The following is a 19,699-nucleotide window of genomic DNA, read 5'->3' on the forward strand; positions in this document are numbered from 1 at the left end:
TTGGACGTCATATATCATGTAGGAAAACAGAATCAGCAATCATTCAGTAATTACCAAGGAGTAATTAATGCTGTAATTAGCCACCTATTACAAATGGTCTTCTCATTTTTCTACGTAACATCTATTTATGTACTTTATTCCTCACAGAGCCTCCTGTGAACTCCGGGTTACAACTGCTCCCTGTGATCAACCACACGCAGCCTGGTGCTTTGTATTTCTGAGATTCTACCACCCTCACCTCTAGATTTCTTAGGAGTCCCTTGTCTAAAAGGTGCCTTTAGATGAGAAGCTCCATCATTCATTATTCTGCTTTGCAATGACGTCAGAGCTGAGGGTCCCAGTTGGCTCCTCATTGGAGACTCTGGCCATCTATCTCCCACGCCAAGTCCCCGTTCACCTTTGCTGTGAGGCACCACTCCCTTTACAAACACTCCTCTCTGAATAAGACAAAGCTCAGATTTCAGTCTCCTCAGGACAGTGGAGTGGGCAGTGAAGTCGATGATGTGACCTCGTTTGCCTCCCTTCTGGACAACAGTGTTCTACTCTTCCTCCTCCCCATCAGCATCACATGCTACTGACAAAGCACTTATTTCTGTAAAAAGATATGCAATTTATAAACAACTTCCTACCTCCACCTCCCCTCGGACCTTCACAGACATCCAGCAAGAGGTCCGGTGGGCCTTGGAGCCAAAGGGCACATGTCCAGTGAGTTGGAAAGAACTGACCTGTAGGGAATGACCATGGGGCCAGGCCCCTACCCGCTGCCTCCGTGGGCATGTGCCCACCAGAGAGTGAGGGTCTCCAGTGTGAAGCCATCAGAATCAGCCAAACTCTCAAATTTAGAAACAACCCTTTTCCTTTGTGAATAATGTTACATTTTAAATTTCATGTTAGAAAAGGTCATTTAAAGGATCACGTGACGGAGCTAGGAAGGCTGGCCCGTCTGTAGCTCTGTCGCAGCACCCACACACAGCACCCACACCCCAAACTGCCTCATCTCCTCTCAGAGCCTTAATGTCCCGCTTTGTAAAACATCAGAAACTGAACCACATGCCCACACAAGCGGATGCAGGGCCATTTCTGGAACACACAGGCTGGGTAGAAATCCCACTTGGTCTTTATTAGCTGACCAAGTCTTTCCTCCACCTCTACATTCCTTTTACTAGAGTCTCAAACTCTGGAAGACATGCAGGAGTCCTCCATGAAACACTTTCTTCTCCCCAAAGAGAGGTAACCTCACGATCTGGGGAAGTGAGGCTCAGGCTTCGGATCACTGGGCCAGCCTCTGGCTCTGCCACCTGCTAGCTGGTAACCTGGGGCAAGGAAACTAGATCTTGCCCAGCCTCTGTGGCTCAGTGGTTGAGCACCCACCTATGAATTAGGAGGTCATGGTTCGAGTCCCTGTCAGAGCACGTGTGGAACGTGAAGGAGACAGCCAATCAATGATTCTCATCATTGATGTTTCTCTCTCTCTCTATATCTCTTTCTCTCTCTCTCTCTCTCTCTCTCTCTCTCTCTCTCTCTCTCTCCCTTTCCCTTCTCTGAAATCAATAAAAATATATTTTTTTAGGAAAAGAAAACTAGATCTCAGTTTTCTTCCCAAGCACCTAAAAGAGCTTTAGTGAGAGTCAAAAGAAATACGTCACAAAAGTACTTTTGCACTCTACCTGCATAGCACAACCTTATAACAACTAAGGATGACACTTAGTTGGTCATCCTTAGTTGTTATAAATAACAGGGGCAGCATCTTCATGTTCTATGGCATGTACACAACTTCAAACACACACACACACACACACACACACACACACATATACACATACACAGTGGCGTATTATTCAGCTATGAGAAAGAAGGAAAGCTTGCCATTTGGGACACCATGGATGGAGCTGCAGGGATTATGCTATGTGAGGTTAAGCAGGCAGAGACTAATGCTGAATTATATCCCTTATATGTGGAATCCATATGGAACCTAAAAAAGCTGAGCTTGTAGACACAGAGAGTGAAATGGTGGTTACCAGGGGCTGAGGGTTAGGGGAATTGGGGTGATATTGGTCAAAGGGTACAAAAAATATTACACAAACTTATCTGAATAACCACCATTTGTGCCTTCTTCCACTTGTTCCAATAGTGAAAGTTGGATTGCCACTTTCCCCCACCCTCACCTACCACCACTGTGGCCTCGTAAGTGTGAAGCTATCTTTTAGGGGCCAAGACTCTTGGAAACAAATGCAGCGTGAGGGTAAGAATTTTTTCATGGAAAAAGGGCTGTGGGTCTGAACTTCCGAGGAGGGCTCAGGCCACTAGCTCGCTTTCAAATAAGGAGAGAATGACCGTTAACCTATCAGAAAGGGACAAGCGGAGCAGACAACCAAGAGAGACTCCTGTGGCCTTTCCATTCGCCCGAACTGATGGGTTGAGAGCCCAAACAGGGAGGCCCCCTCTATTTGCACAGCTGGAAAGCGCTCCCTTCGCTGACTTCCGAAGGAGACGCGGGCGGTGCTTGTTTAAAATCCTGGCACACTGAACATTAGAGAAGGTCATCATGACTTTATGGCGTATCGGGCCACGTCGGCCCCTCTCTGCAGTTTTCCCAGTTCACTTATTTATCCAATAGTATGAACTCAGAACTGCATATTCCACCAGCCACTGTCCAGTGGCAATGATCACTTTAATGGATTTAAAATGCTTTGCTGCTTTGCCTCATTAGGGCCGTTTCCCTCAAGATAGGGCCTAGTTATGCATAAAATGAAACAAACCAATGAGCTCCAGGCCTCTCTGGATTTTGCTAGTAGATCGGAGGAGACAGAGAACTCCTGCAAGCAGTGTACACGTCCCCAGATACCCATTTCCAGGGGACATGTCTGAGGTCCAATGGCTGAGAACAGTCTCTATGGCTACCAGACTTGCAAGTAAGTAATTCTGTAGGGAGAGTGGCTCCTCGCCCCCTGACTGGGGAAGGTGTGTGATCCCAGCTCCTGCTCCTCCCCAGCGCCACCATGGCCAGGCCCGGCCCGGCCACTGACAAGCTTCTCCCTGGGCTCCCCTGGGCTCTCCCCGAGTCTGCTCTGGGCCCTGAATGTTAATGACTCATTTCACTGAAGCACTAGTCTGAGTCAGGATGAAAATATGTAAGGGGGGCCCCTCTGGACCTCATGTCACTTGAGATGAAAAATGTTATGCTGCCTCCATACTATAACAATCTGAGACTATAAACAATGATTTAATTAATGACCATAGAAGAATACTTGCTCACTGATGTTACGTGGTCTAAAACCCCATAACTGACGCAACGCGAAGCCAATGTTTATATGGGCACAGATGACTGGAACCTAACGTTTTGATGGCAGCTGCTACTTTGAAGAGTGGTAAACAATGACATTTTATTCCCGAGGCCCTTCAGGAGAGAAGCGGAGTAAGGAGGTGAAACTTCTGAGAGGGCCTGGCTCTGGCAGGGAAGGAAATGACCGGATTTAGACAGGAAGGGAAGGAGAATCACTGTGGAATCCAAGGCCCGGCCAGCTCAGCGGCTACTATTACCTCCTTGGATTTTCCAAGTGGCTGTACTCAGAACTTTTACATCTAAAGGGCTGAATGCTATAGCCAGGCCCTGAAATACTCCAAGTTGACTAAACTATCTTCAAAAGGATGCTTCAGAGATTCTTATAAACAATGACTAAAACTAAATTATGGTGTAATATTAGTTGATTAAGACAAGACTTCAATTTGAGTAATTTTCATCAGCTGGACACAGACAGTGGTAAAAACAATAACCCATGACTAACTGCATCCTAGCCGATGGGAGAACTGCAATTCAACGTGGCAAGAACAACAGCAACATTTTTTTAAAAAAATGGAAAGGAACTCTCTTTTTTTTTTTTTTTTTCAAGACCGCAGAATAAAGGGGAAAAGAAAAACAGGAAAAGTGGAGCTCACTCAAGATTTTCAAATGTCAACAAAGTTCCAAAAATTGTTTCAAGAATGGACCCTTTCCTCAGAGGAAACAGAGGATGCATCGGCTTCCACCCCCTCAGGCCCGCGGTCCTCCCATGTGTCCCCTGAAATGGAGCCAAATGCATTAGCTCTGAGATAATCATATTACTGATACCTATAGAGAGGGGAGCCAGCCAATAAACTAAAATAATCATAGAATGTGTTATTAATAGCTTCAAGGAAATGTTGACTTCCATGCAGGTCTCCACTTTTTCAATGCGGAAAATGAGACGTGCTTAAAATATTGTTGCAAGTAGAAGCAGATCATTAAAGACAATGCCAAGCAATGGGAGAGACAGGCTGAGGTTTATTTGCCGGGCCATACCCCTCTTCTCTGGAAACTTCCCACCCCTACCCAGTGCTGGACCCCTCAGAGTGCGTATGTTTTTCTCTGTGGGCTTATCTCTGCCCATACCCAAATCAGCAGGGGGGTCCTGGACCAAGCTGGGGTCATAATCCTTTTTGGGAGGAAGGTAGGGGACTTAAAAATCAGAATTTAGCAGTAACCAGTTTGGCTCAGTGGATAGAGCGTCTGCCTGCCGACTGAAAGGTCCCAGGTTCGATTCCGGTCAAGGGCATGTACCTTGGTTGTGGGCACATCCCCAGTGGGGAGTGTGCAGGAGGCGGCTGATTGATGTTTCTCTCTCATCGATGTTTCTAACTCTCTATTGCTCTCCCTTCCTCTCTGTGAAAAATCAATAAAATATATTTAAAAAAAAAATCAGAATTTAAAGTTGTGGATCAATCAGTCTCAAATGGAGAAGATAAAAACTCCTTTCTAATATCATATCCTGCTGTGTAGAAAGAGAGGTGTACATGGCATAGGATGGGAATTTCTGAATATGCGCATGCCATAGCAGAGAAGGTCTATCATAGCAGAGAAGGTCTACCTACAGAGGGAAGAATGCACGGAGTGTAGAAGGAAACCAAGAAGGGAAAGAAAACAAAAACACAGCTCCCTTGTCCTCCTGGGACACAAGTTTCCCTCCCTTGTCTAGATTCTGAGTCACTCCCCTCTCTCTCCAAAACACTCCCCTTTTTAATTTCAGGGAGCAACTTTGGTTGCTTGCAACTAAAATAACTTTGTTTTAACTCAAACTAGACTTAATTGGTTGTGTAGGCTAAGTCATGCTATGGGAACATAGGAAACCGGAAACCCCAGTGACTTAACACTAAGGCTCATCACACACACTGTGTATGCAGTGTGGGCTGGCCTAGGGCAGGGGACAGGGGGAGTGGAAAGGCATTTGCTCCATGTGATGACTCAGGGCCCCAGGCTGATGAAGGTTGTTCATTTCATGACTATTCCATTATGTAGTTTCAGAGTTCACAAGAGCCAGAGCGTAGACACTACCGCACCAGCTCTTAAATGCATTATCCCAGAAATGACCAGGTTGGTTTTGCTTAAAGACTATTGGCCAGAACCAGTGTTGAGGCCCCTGAATGCTGAGCAAGCACGTGGATATTTGGTGCACAGTAAACGGTTCTGCCACAGTAACTCTCCCAAGGCCCCTCAGCTACTGAGCAGTAGAGTGGAGAGGCTCAGCCACTCCACTTGACTATGTCCTCAAACTTTATAAGCATATTTTGGGAGAGGCTGTTACAAGTTTACAAAAAATCATTTAGAAACACCCAGACCTTATCTTAGAATTCACAGCCTTCTCCTAGAATTCTCCACTTCCTCATGACTATCTTTGATTTCTGCGCATCCAAGGAGAAGGCACTGGGATCCAGGCCCATCAGAGGGACCTACCTTTGTTGGCACAGGCCATCCACTTGAGATTGTCTGCAAAAGCCGCCTCCCGTCCAATGAGGTACGTGAAGATGCGGACCTGAGGGGAAGGCAAACACACGGATCAGCGCTGTGTTTTCACTGTCCTGCACAGACCACATCCCGGCTCACGCACATGTGGTTTACCTCGTTAATGCCCCATGCTTCCCATCTGGAGGAACATATTTAAAACATTTGAAGTACAGTTAGCTTGAAATATATTCAGAACTGGGGCCTTTGATCTTTGAAACCATGTGGCACTGGTGGTGGTTGTTTTTCGGTGTGGAGCTCGCGACAAAGGAGAAGAACGTGAAATGGGAGACTGGCAACATTACGGGCCGTGTTTTGCTGCACACATATGGACAAGGAGCATCCAGGTCTGGCCCAGATCCGCACAGGAAATGCAGAGTGTGCTCTTCCTGGGAATAAAAACGCCACTGAAAGACCCTCAACATTTCCCCCCAGTGGCGAGGACAGGCTGCAGACACTCTCTTGCCATCTGTGGTCCCTAGCTTGATCTTAGGAGGTAAATAACTGGGACAAGAGGCATAGCTTGCAGCCAGGAGACCAATGGGGACCCTCTCAAGCCTTCCTGAGGTTTTGGCTCCAATACATGTAAAACCCCGGTTCTATTCTTTTCTATTGTTTTCCTAACTCTCTCTCATGAGGGCAGAATACTTTGTTTTTTATGATAGTTGGCATACATTATATATTAGTTTCAGGTGTACAACAGTGACTCAACACTATATTTCTCATGATGTGATCATCACAATACTAGTGACCATCGGTCACCATGCAAAGTTTATTATAGTAATATTGACTATTTTCCCGATGCTGTGCATGCCATCTCCATGACTTTTATCTTTTAAACTGGAGCTTTGTACCTCTTATTCCCTCTCACCCTTCTCACCCATTCTCCTGTTCTCCTCCCTTCTAGCAACCATCAGTTTGTTCTCTGTATCTAAGAGTCTGTTTCTTTTTTGCTTTGTTTGTTTGTTTTGTGTTTTAGATTTGACACATAAGGGAAATCATATAGTATTTGGAGAAGATGGAGAGAAAAGGAAACCCTTTTACATTATTGGTGGGATTGCAAATTGGTGCAGCCACTATGGAAAGCGGTATGGAGGTCCCTCAATAAATTAAAGATACAACTACTATACAACCCAGAAATTCCACATCTGGATATCTAGCTGAAGAAAACAAAAACATTAATTTGAAAAGATATACAGGGTGGGGCAAAAGTAAGTTTACAGTTGTGAGTACTCAAATCAGAGAGTTTATTCTAGTATTTTATGTATTAATTATTATATTATTTTCCAGATGAACAACTGTAGATCTATCTTTGCCCCACTCTTTATGTACCCATATATCACTGCAGCATTATTTACAATAGCCAACACATGGAAGCAACCTAGGTGTCCATCGATAAGTGAGTAGATAAAGAAGATATGATATCAACAAAGAGAGATAAGATATAGAGAGTAAAGGGGAGAGAGAGAAAGAGAAGGGAAAATTACTCATCCATAAAAAGAATGAAGTCTTGCCATTTGCAACAACATGGATGCACTTAGAGAATACTGTGCTAAGTGAAATGATCATCAGACAGAATTATTTTAAATAAACCACAACCCTGCTCCCAAAGTGGTACATGAGGGTTAGATAGAAGAAAGAAAAAGAATTAAAAATGTTAAAGCCCTTTCATTCAAATTTAAAGTGAGATGTGGGTTAACACTACACAGTCCAAATAAAACTCCTGGCAGGCCAAGTTCAGTCCTTCGGTCACATCCAGACCAGTTCAGGCACCGTCACTGCTCCTTCAGAGCCTTTTTCCCACTGTGGTTGACTAATATCTGTGTGGTTACCTCTGTGAGATTGATCTCCACTAGACTGTCCACTTGATGAGGGAAAAGAAGGGCTAGGTCTCTTGCCCCTGGCCGTGGCCCCATGGAGCACAGTGCTCGTAACATCACAGATCCAGACATGAGTGAATAAAAATATATGAGTGCCAAAAATTAAGATTTTGTTATAATTAGGAATATCTGCTTATCTGGGAATTACAACTTGAAGACTAGTTTTTAAGTGATGGTTTATTTCCAACTAAAATGATGTTTAAAAAATACATGATCGTTATGTAGCCATAGTCTGTCCTCATTTTCCTTTGGTGAGGCGGTCATTTCACCCTTCAAGGGGGCTTCCTGGTGGAGGAGCCAGCCGGGAAGCCTGGCCTCTCTTCACTCCCCTCCCTCCTTCCCCCACTATTCCCACTGGGGTCCATGTAGCCAAGGTGGTTACCACTGACCCTCCAACACAGCGCTGTCCCCTGTTCACTTTGCCTGTCTGCCCACTGTTGGCAGATAGCTGATGACTGATTTAGTGGAAACAGAGGCCCAGTGAAATAAAGGGACTTGATTAGTTTCAAGTCCTGATCTAATCAGAGTTCTCTCTGAGTCCTGAGACCTCAGATAACACTGGGGTCCCCTCTTATCCCCCTGCAGACGCTGGTTCTTCCAACACAGAAATCCCCACCCAGCTCCGAGGTCCAGAGCCAGCATCCACAGGAGACAGACTGGACTTCAGGCTCTTGAGACCCGACCCAGGCTGCTTTCATAGCACTTTGCCGTCCATTTCCCACTTAAGCTATTTAAAGAGGAAACCCTAGATTGATAAAAACTTGCATGCCCACTGGCTCTTAACCAAGCAGAAAGCATAATAGATGGCTCTCAGGAAATGCAGCTATGAGTCTATCTTGTAGGCAAAGCGGAAAAGACCCGTCACAAAGCAACCCATTTGGTTTTGGGTAGAGGTGCCTGTGTGTGCCAAACCTCCTCTGCTCTCCAGATGAAGAGCCACAGGATAAACTGAGTTCTCTCAGAGGCATAGTTAAAACTCTAGAACAATGCTGCGAATCATTCCATAATTCCTGATTTTAAAAGATGGCAACCCATTTGGAAAACCAGTAGGATTGTGCCAAATTTCAGACCAGACATGATTGCATTGCTCAAGAGTAATTGTGCTAACAACCATCACAATAATGAAAACCAGCCCACACCCGCCCCCCCCCCCCCCCCCACCACCACCACTACCATTGTGGCTTCTACAGTCAGCACCGTCCCCTGGGTCAGGTATGTGCTAAAGGATTTATGGCAGTGTATTTGTTTTGTTGGTTTGCGAAAGAAAATCAGAATCATCTTTAATATTTCCATTGATGTGCATTCCTTGGCTCCCAGGGGACTGGCCTCCTTATCTGAGTAGAAATGGCATGGAAACGACTTGTTGCATCTATGCCTATAAAATAAACATAATCAAACGATGCTGGGTTCACACCCTGGACTTCTCACAAGTCTGCCTTTCAACTGGCAACAAAAAGAAAAGAGATTTCACCCCAAATAAATATTTTGAAGAGCAATTTAACAATAGCCATCACATTTTATAGTTTTAATATTTTAGAACCAGTAATTCTACCTCTAGGCATTCATAGGACAGACAGGATAACAAATACAATGCCTCTGGGGGCCAAGGTGGTAACACAGATGACTGGAAGGGGAAGGAGAACTATGACCTCTTAAAGCCCTGTAACTCAATTTTATACATTTTCACAAATACACTAAAATGATAAAATACAAGAATGTTCAGTGTCATTACTTGTAATGGTCAAAAACTGTTGAATCTTAAGTGTTTCATGATAGCTGATTGGCTAAAAACGTATAGTCTATTCATGCAGGGGAACACCATGCAGCTATGTATTCATGTAGAAAGACATCCATCAGAAATTGGTAAGGGGAAAAAGCAGGTGGTAGGATATTGTGTAACATGGAGTCCTATTTTTTTTCTACAAAGAGACTTACACTTATTACTTCCGAAATTTCAATTTCATCTGAATGTTTTCACAAAGGAATAAGTATTGCTTTAATAATTAGAGATCCCACCTGACTGGTGTGGTTGGGGGTCAACACATGAACCAGGAGGTCGTATTTCAATTCCTGGTCAGGGCACATGCCCGGGAATTGTGCTCGATCCCAAGTAGGGGGCATGCAGGAGGCAGCTGATCAATGATTGTCTCTTGTAATTGATGTTTCTCTCTCTCTCCCTCCCTCTCTCTGAAATCAACAAAAACATATTAAAAAATAATTAGAAACCCCTTAAAATAGGAAGGAAGTAAGGACACCCCTGTTTCGGGAACCATTTTGTAAGGACATAGGAAGCATAAACATGGCAGCGAACATCAAACACAGAAGAGATGATACGTGGAAATTAAACGTGGCCTTGAACCTTCCTGGGTGGGCTGCTTATTCCACTGCTCAATTAACTGAGTGCCAAACCTCTGTGTAACAGACTTAAATTGTTCCTCATTTCCATCACTGACAGATCCTGTTGCCTGATGGATTTTATTTCCAAGGGTTGGAGATTATTTCCCTAGGAAGTGCCATCAAACAAATTTTCACAAGTCTGCCTTGAGTCCAACCACTTTTCTGATGTGACAAGTTGCCTTAGCAGATCGAGGGTGGTCCTGAGGCCCAGGTGCGTATCATGAAAAGGCATCACGGCACAGTTCAGCCAGGACCATTGTCAGGAGACACCAGAGTTCCCAGGAGAGCCAGGCCTCCGCGCTCATTGTCCGCAGGCAGGACGGCACCGCTTTCATTAACCGGCACAAAGGCAGGGTGGAACAAAGTCTGCATCAACCTATTAGTTCATTTTGATCTTCCATGTAAGTTTGGATGTCTTTAAATGCTCTTTAAACCCAGTCAGGCTTAATAAAATCTTAAGATGTGGACATTTCAAAGTTCAAAGTCACATAACTTAATCTACTGAGTATAAAAGTTCCCAAATGAAACAAACAAAAAACAACCCAGTTTTTCAAAAAAATAGATGTATGCTTCTTTCTCATATAGATGCAATTTCCAGCAAAAACTTGAGGGGGCGTCATTCCTTTCAACTTTTGGTGACTAGAGGTAGTCTTATTCGCAGGGGTCATGGGTCAAATTCCCTCCTTTCTACAACCATTAAAATAGGGGAGGGAAGCAGCTGCCAGTAAAGCTATCAGGGGGCATTGCACAGCCAGAAAACAGGCTGCTGCCACTCACAGGTCCCTAGTAATGAGCGGCAGGTCACCAATGCCCATGTTTTTGAGACAGTCCAAGAGCAGCAATTCACTACCCATCACAAGTAACTTCCAAGCACTTACTATGTGTTGGGGATCTGATGAATAAATAAAACAAACTCTCTGTCCTAAGCGAGTTTAGATTTTTGTGAAAGTGAAGCAGTTCATAAATGGCAAATTCACATAAAATGTTTGTTTATTTGTTGGATTAAACACTTAAGAAGAAAATAAAACAACGCAAGGCAATGGAGAGCAATGGAGGCAGCTGTTTTAGGAAGGAAGGGAGGGAAAGCTTCGCTGATAAGGTGATATTTGAGCAGGAATCCAGACCAAATGGGGTGGCGGAGTAAGACATATGGCTATTGGGGAAGAATGTTCCAGGCGAAGGGACCAGATGGTACATAGGGATGCTCAAGGATATGGAAGAGACCAGCAGGGATGGGTGGAGTCAGCTAGAAGAGGCCATAGGGGATGAACTTGGACAGACAACAGAGGCCAAATCATGTGAGCCTTTGTGGTAACCGTTAGACAGTGGGCTTTATTTTTTCCCAGCAAAAACAGAAACCACAGGGGGACTGAGCAGAAGCCTGACATAAGCAACATATAAAATTGTAAAAGGCCCTTCTGTCTGCGTGTGGAGAATAGCCATGGACCGTTGGGCTCATCCCGGCTGCCCTGATTTTCCTGTGATGATATAATTCTGCATGCTCAGGTCCCATCCCAGATCAATTAAATCAGGCAGGACAGACATTTAATCTCCTATGGAGCTGCACTGTGCAGCCAAGTTTGAGAACCACAGCCACAGGGAGGTAAGCGTAGAAACAGAGACGCTAAGTAGGAGGCCACTGAAATGTTTCACGTGAGAGGTGAAGGTGGCTCTGGCCAGGGTGGAGAGTGCTGTCAGACTTCTCTGGGCATCAGAATCACTAGGCCAGTGGTTCTCAACCTTCGTAATGCCCCGACCCTTTAATACAGTTCCTCATGTTGTGGTGACCCCCAACCATAAAATTATTTTCGTTGCTACTTCATAACTGAAATTTTGCTACTGTTATGAATTGTAATGTAAATATCTGATATGCAGGGTGTATTTTCATTGTTACAAATTGAACATAATTAAAGCATAGTGATTAATCACAAAAACAATATGTAATTATATATGTGTTTTCCAATGGTCTTAGGCGACCCCTGTGAAAGGGTCATTCGACCCCCAAAGGGGTCGCGACCCACAGGTTGAGAACCTCTGCCCTAGGTGCTTTCAATCACATGTGAAAGGTGGTGCCCCCAGCACCCACCCTCAAGAGATTCAGATTAAGCCCAGGCATCTAGATTTTTCAAAAGTGCTCATGGTGGGTCTGACACAGGTGGTCTAAATCCAACATGTAAGAAAAAAAAAAAATAGCACAAAGAAGAGGAGGCCTGAGCAAAGGAAAGCGGGACTGGGAATTAGAAATCACTGGAATGTTGACCAATGTCACCCAATCAATTTAATCAATCAATCAATAAATAAATAAGGAAAAAGGAAAAGAAAACACTGACGCCATTCCCAATAAAGATGCTTCTATTGAGTGCTCAGGGTCGAGACTGAACAGCCCAGTGGATGGTTAAAGACAAAAAGAGAGGCACTGGCTCAGGATGACATTTTGAAAGAAGCTTGTGTCAATCCAACAAGGCAGGACTATCAGACATCGACCAGCCTGGGCAAGCAGGAAAGGGCAGACCTGTGCCCGATGCCTGTGGCTGCTGAGCTGGTGTTTACATGCAAAGCACTGCTTCTTGAGATTACAATAAGCCCACTCTTCCCCCCCAGATGCCAGGGAAAGGGCCTGGGCCGGAGCACTTAGCAGCCTCTGGAATCACAGTGTTTCCTGTTATAGGAAAGAGAAAGCAATCTTCTATTGTAAAATAACGTGTAACTATAGACTCAGTATTTCTACCTTTAAAAACCTGCAAGTTATATGGGTTATAGATATAAATGAAATTTGCTAAAAAAGAGTCCTCCAGCACCTACAGGTGCCCACACCCATGGGTTCTGAATTTTATTTCAGCTAAGTGGCAGCTTCTGCCAGTAATCCGGAGGACTCACCTGCACGTCTTCCCACCGGCTCCTGACCCTTCTGACTCACTTCCCAACTCAATCATTTCCTAAAATACCTCCAGGATTTCTCAAAAATGGTGCATGACTTCAGCTTTAGGGAGATGTCTCCTGATATCTTTATACTTTAAAGTCAATTTGATGTTGCTCAATACATTCTTCATCTGTATCTTCATAAAACATATTCCTAATCCACTCCTAGTATTATTTGCTCATTTCTACGATTGCTGATGCAGAGAAACGTTTCTGAATACGATCTTTAATCTCTAAGCCGAAGATGAGGGTAGGGCCTTGATTATCCCTAAAATGCTTCATAAATCACTGCCCCCATGTGTCTCCCTGAAAATGCTGCACAGGCAGAGGTGGGCTCAGGGCAGGTTGACACCAGTGGAAGCAGTTCTATTGAACAGGCAGCTTTAATCTGGACGCCATGGTGCTCATAATAAAAAGAGAAACATCCTCATATGGAAGATAAGAGAGGCAAATAAGATAACGCTGCCCCAAGCAGCAATGAAATGGGAAAAATTGAATTAAATTACAAAAGTAATAAAATTTCAACAAATGAATATCATAGATCATTATGAAAAATGAACTGTCATTTGGGGACGCTCTGAGAATCTGTACAATCTCCGTCCTCTCAAGCACAGTCCCTGCTACCTCGTGTGTGGTATTGAAAAGATCCCAAATCAGAAAAAAAAAAGTAACCCTGTAGTAATCTCCCAGCCAGGGGGTGGCAGTTCAGTTTCATGGTCACGTGTTTTGTCAAAGTGAAGGAGATGGGGGTCTCTGGGTCACAGAGACTGTGGCCTGGTTTACACAGAGGAGATCACACACCACTTAGTGGATCAGTAAGAAGTCAAGCAGCAACGCCCCCAAAGGGGGGTGATGAAATTCATCCAGGGGGCAGGTCAGTGAGTGCATTGACCATGTCTTTGTTTATTTTTTGTGTCTCTGACGGTCTGCTCTCTGGAGCTATGCTACTCGGCTAATCCCTGGGGATAGTATACAGCTTGCCTGCAAGTGCACCCGGATATACAAACCAACCAATCCGGAGCCGAAGCCTCCACCACCTCCTTTTCTCAGGTGCTCACAGCCTGGGCCATTATTCACTTGTCCTAATCACCCTAGGGCAGGGGTGGGCAACCCCCGGCACGTGTGCCAAACATGGCATGCCAGTAACTTTTGCTGGCACGCGAAACCCTCTCTTATAAACTTCCATTTACAATTTTTTTCTTAATATCGACTTTTTTATTTTTCAGATAAATTCAGTGTAGGTGCATTTTAGATAAATAAATAATTTTACATAACAAGTTATCTTAAAGACCATAGACATGGATTGACGAGAGAGGGGAAGAGCAATTTCTATGCCTCTGCCTTCACTCTCCCTGTCTTCCTAGATCCGACCAGTGTTTTGGTTTCATCCACATACGCTTGTGAATCTTTGTTCTCAGTGATGAATTTTGTTAAGTCTCGTCATAGGAGTAGCCTGACGGATGAAAGTAGTAGCTCGTGTATATCTCTGCAGGTCACGAAATATAAACCTGATGTAAAATCTCTGTCATCAGTGATGCAGCAGCAAAAGTCCCACTGATAATGTCAAACGGAGTCATAACGTTTTCTGTCGGACTACCAGTGTACATGTATACATTAAAAAATAAATGTATTTTTCATCATCATATACTGTGTTTTTGTCGCTCAAATGAATTTTATTATTTCTTTAAGGTTCTTCACATACGTACACCTTAAGAGATATCAAGTGGGCGTAACATGTTCTCCAAAAATTAGGATTGGCATGCAGAAGAATATTGAGTCAGAGGTTTTGCTGGTTTGGGCACGCACTCACAAAAAGGTTGCCCACCCTTGCCCTAGGGCCTGGCACCAGGCAACTAGGGGTAGCCCCTATACCCCAGAGCCTGCTGTAATATTCAATCCTAAACCTGCCTACCCTGCTTTGCCTCTTTTTTCTCAGGGGAACCACAATAAAGTCTTCACCCCACCAATCCCCTCTCTCTGTCCACACCTGGCCTTGGTGCTGTCATGAGGCTCTATGTGGTATGGCATGACCCTGGCTTCTAGGGGACTATGAGAATAATAAACGTCTTTCCTCCTGACAGTCATCCCCATGTCTGTGTGCCTTACCATATCAGATTAAAACAAATCCTGAGTTACCTTCAAAACAGCCAGGAATCAGGAGACCTGGGTTCCAGTTGGCTCCAACTCCACACTTACTTGTGCAGGGATCTGAATAAGTTAGTTAAACCCTGTGAGCTGTGCTTTCTACCTATTGCAGGTGAGTCGCACCCCCCCCCCCCCAACTCACTGTGATTAATAGCAAGTGAGATAATGAATGAAAAGGCAGGTCAGAAGCAATGAATTCCAGTAAGCTTGGGTTTACTTGTGTTTCAGATTTTTTTTTCAATAACGCCACACAAAGTGGGCTGAAGAAAGTTGAATCTCCTATCCACAGATGCTCCCTCACACTGCCCAGAGGGCTGATTGAAGAGAAAAATGATATTTGTGGGTGAAGAAGAGGATTTTCCCTAGGGGAGAGTTTTGACAAGTCATCACTGGTATTTGTCTTTCCCAGCGACAAAGGAATTGCCAGTTCCTAACACAATCAGAGGTGTAACAATGACAATTTCTATTAACCTTTGGAGAATCATTAAGATCCATTGAGAACTTGGCCAGGGCTATCTAGGTTCATGATAAGAGGGAACTTCCAATGGTTCTTTTTGCCTCGACTCTAAAGAGAAAATGTACAGGAAAATAGCAAAGGGTACGAAGCTTGAAGACATGACTAGGCCTGCCTTTCTCTGGGACCTGAGAGAAAAGTTCCTTTTTCCTTACTGTTCCTCACCCGTGAATCTGTCTTTGCCTTCTTCTGCCACCTACTCAAGGGTGTGGATCAGGGAACAGAACCCATTTGCCCTTGGGCACAGATGTGGACCTTGTGAGTTCTCACTGGGATTTGTGTCAAAACCTCACAGTAAGAAGCAGCCAGTATTGGAGAAAAGCACTCACTCCCTGCCCAACCTGCTGAATCAGCACAGCAGAAGGTCATAGGTCAAGGATTGGGATTTTGGAATTCTGTCCAAATCATTCTCAAATTCATTAAAACCAACAGCTGTTGTGAATTCTAAACTAGCACATTTGTTTTTTTCCAAGGTTCTTGTCACTTCTATTTTCCCAACCAATCCTCCCTGTCACTAAGAATTAGCTGAAAATAGCAGTTTCTGCTGTCACCTAACCTACCACCTTCCGGGGCTCACTGTCAATAAGACAGTCAAGGACTCATCAGACAACTGCAAGGATATTGTCGAGGACAGTGTTAATTCCATTTACCTGTAATTCTCCAAGATGCAGACAGGTAGGGACATGGCCCTGGGGTGTGGGGGAGGGGCTTGTGTATCAGAATAATGTGTGGTGTTTGGTAATCTATAGATTCTCATTGCCTGGACACCAACCTCTGCCCCTTCCAGGGGTTCCAGTGTGTTCCCAAGATCTAGAACCCCCACTATGGGAGCATGCCCCCTGGGTGAGCACCACTATTTTGGCATCGATGAGTAGTAGCCTCAGATGATGGGCCAGGAAGGCACGTGAAAGCTCTGGAGGAACTGGGGAGGCCATTATCTTCTTTCAGAGGAATTCCAGGGGGAAGTTATATCTAGTCTTCAATCAGGAAGAGTTATAATTTATCCTAAGCAACTGTTATTGTTTAATCCTACAGAGTGGGAATCTTATGTCTGTCCAGGGCTCCTTCTTTGCATTGGCTGTCCACACGCGGCAGGCTCAAACACCTCAGAGATCGGGTGTTTTTAGCTGTTTATGTCCCTGCCTTTGGTATCCCTTTTTTTCTTTCAGCTGACCTCTGATTTGTGTTATCGTTTCTGTTTAATGTTTTCCATCCACTGCCCTCCTCCATACTCTCCCATCCATTGAGTATTAACTGGGTACCCACTAGATTCTAAACCCCCTTCTCAATGCTGGAGACACAAGGGGAGAAAAACACATGGTCTCTACCTTCATGGAACTTGTAATTTTTCTAAATCCTTTCTATAGAATAAAGAAGGCAATGGTACATGAAGAAATGAAAGAACATAGGGTGAAGGATCCGTTGTTCTGTTATTCACTACTCCAGACGTCTCAAAGGTTGCTGGTTGAGATCCCCCCTTAATTTTTTATACTGCCTATGTCCTAACTATGTGAACCACACTGATTTCTCACATTCTTAATAAAATTTATTCCTAAGTATTTTACTGTTTTTATGCTATTGTAAATAGAATTGTTGTTTTTTCTTTTTCAGATACTTTGTTGTTAGTATATAAAAATGCAACTGTTTTTGCATGTTGATTGGATATCCTGCAACTTTACTGAATTCATTCTATTAGCTCTAATAGTTTTTCAGTGGATCTTTAGGGTTTTCTTTATATAATACTAGAGGCCTGGTGCATTCGGGGGGTGGGGGCAGTTCCTCAGCCCAGCCTGCACCCTCTCACAGTTTGAGTGTCCTCAGGGGATGTCTACTGTGCTTGCCGGCAGGCCATGAGCCCAGCTTCTGGTTGAGCAGTGCTTCCCTGTGGGAGCACACTGACCACCAGGGGGCAGCTCCTGTGTTGAGTGTCTGCCCCTGGTGGTCAGTGTGCGTCATAGCAAACAGTAGTTCCACAGTTTGGTCGATTTGCATATTAGCCTTTTATTATATGGGATCATCTCACCTGCAAACACACAATTTTAGTTCTTCCTTTCCTATCGGCATGCCTTTATTTCTTTTACATGCCTTTGTTTCTTTGCCGACTGCTGTGGCTGTGGCTTCCAGTACTATGCTGAAGAGGTGTGGCAAAAGTGGGCACCCTGTCTTGTTTCTCATTCTAGGGGAAAAGCTTTCCCCTGCATCCCCAGTGTTAGTTGTGGGTTTTCATATGTGGCCTTTATGATGTTCCGGCATGTTCCCTCTAGGCCCAATTTATTGAGAGGTTTTACCATGGGAGGGTGTTGAATTTTGTCAAGCCCTTACATTGTAAAGTCATCGTATTCCTTCTCTTAGCTTTGGGCAAGAGAATAGTGGAGCCAAAGACTCATTCTTAAAAAGGAACCCTTATTCCTTTTTTTTTTACATCCCACAGGTAAGAGAAAACAACTAAAATTTAAGTAGTATTTGTCATGCAAATAAGTTGGTATAAAAGGCATTTGACAGATAAGCAGTGAGGAAGGTGAGGTGGCACAGAAAACAGGTCATGGCTGTCCCCAAGGCGCTTTCATGCCATGAAGAGAAGCTGTAAACCCTGAGAAGATTTATATGGAATGTGCAGGGATGATGGGGAAGGGTCCTCTGGGAAGCGGCAGACAGATCAGTGACATATAAACCAAGAAGAGCATGGGTTTGAACAGAAAAGCATATACAAACTGAAATAAGGTTGGCAGTCTGAGAGCTAGAATCTGTTCTGTTTCCTTGTCCCCAAGGATTTATTGTTTGTTGTTCGTTGTTCTTCTGAGGTCAGAACTTTTCATGCAGATCAAGGGAAGAGCCAGGTAGACACTGTGCTGGAACTGAGGTGGCTTTTTCAAACTCCGTGTCTCTCCGTGGGGAGCCTCAAGACTGACCAAAGCTGACAGACCTATGGCTGAAGGCAGTTCCACAATCCCGCATCATAAAAATCCCTCCCTGGGCGATTGCAGTTCTTCCTAGAGAAGTACGTTTCTCTTCAGGGTACAACCCTCCACTGGATGAAGCCAGAGCATCTTCCACGGGCCTGGAAACCCACTCTTTCAGACACTGGGTGACTTCTAACGACAGCCAGTGTTAGAGGTGATACTAATTTATAACATGGAATGCAGACATACATAACTTATTTTGCAGCTCATTGCTCAATGCAATTCTTGTGATTTTCATCTCCTCCAGCAATACCTTGTCTAAGCCACAAACACCTGTCACCTGGATAATCAATGAGGCCTCTTTTGTGAGCTCCTCTATTGCTATCCTGTCTTACAGAGAGTGTTTTACAATAGGAACCAGATATGTCCCTCCTCTGCTCAAAGTTATGCAGGCCTTCCTTTCCATTTACAGCGGTTCTCAACCTGTGGGTCGTGACCCCTTTGGGGGTCAAACAACCCTTTCACAGGGGTCGCCTAAGACCATCGGAAAACACATATATAATTACATATTGTTTTTGTGATTAATCACTATGCTTTAATTATGTTCAATTTGTAACAATGAAAATACATCCTGCATATCAGATATTTACATTAGGATTCATAACAGTAGCAAAATTACAGTTATGAAGTAGCCACAAAAATAATTTTATGGTTGGGGGTCACCACAACATGAGGAACTGTATTAAAGGGTCTCGGCATTAGGAAGGTTGAGAACCATTGATTTAGAATACAAATCAGGCGCCCCCTCCTCACCCCGCCCCCCATGCTCTGGCCCCTGCCCTGTTCTACCTCCCACCTCTGTTTGCCCCCCCCCCCATGCCATTGCCAAATTCCCACCCCACCCCCTTCCTCCAGGCTGGTCTTTTTCCAATTTCTTGAACACACAGAGTTCTTTCCTGTCACAGGACCTTTGCATATGCCACCTTTTCTGCACTGAGACATTTTAGCATGGCTATCTCCTTCCCATTCTGTAGATCACATCATAAAACTTTCTACCTCCAAAAGTTCCTCCCTCCTCATGTTATCTAAAAAAAGCCCCCTTATATTTTTTGTCTGAGACCCTAGTGATTTCCTACATAGTATTTGGTGC

At 44.3% G+C, this 19,699-nt stretch overlaps 1 protein-coding gene across 2 annotated transcripts in view; it reads right to left on the reverse strand.

Annotated features, from left to right (window-relative positions):
• The window catches only part of CACNA2D3 (calcium voltage-gated channel auxiliary subunit alpha2delta 3), an 809,032-nt gene that overhangs the window by 295,883 nt on the left and 493,450 nt on the right, over positions 1-19,699 (reverse strand). For both annotated transcript variants that reach the window (XR_004971472.1, XM_036331880.1), the window contains exon 12: positions 5,747-5,825. Coding sequence is in view for 1 of the 2 variants with exons in the window: in XM_036331880.1 (XP_036187773.1) it covers positions 5,747-5,825 (79 nt within the window). In the remaining variant the exon portion in view is untranslated. The remainder of the gene's footprint in view (positions 1-5,746; positions 5,826-19,699) is intronic.

This window comes from Myotis myotis, unplaced genomic scaffold (genome assembly GCF_014108235.1).
Source record: "Myotis myotis isolate mMyoMyo1 unplaced genomic scaffold, mMyoMyo1.p scaffold_m19_p_13, whole genome shotgun sequence".
In the NCBI taxonomy this organism is placed as follows: domain Eukaryota; kingdom Metazoa; phylum Chordata; class Mammalia; order Chiroptera; family Vespertilionidae; genus Myotis; species Myotis myotis.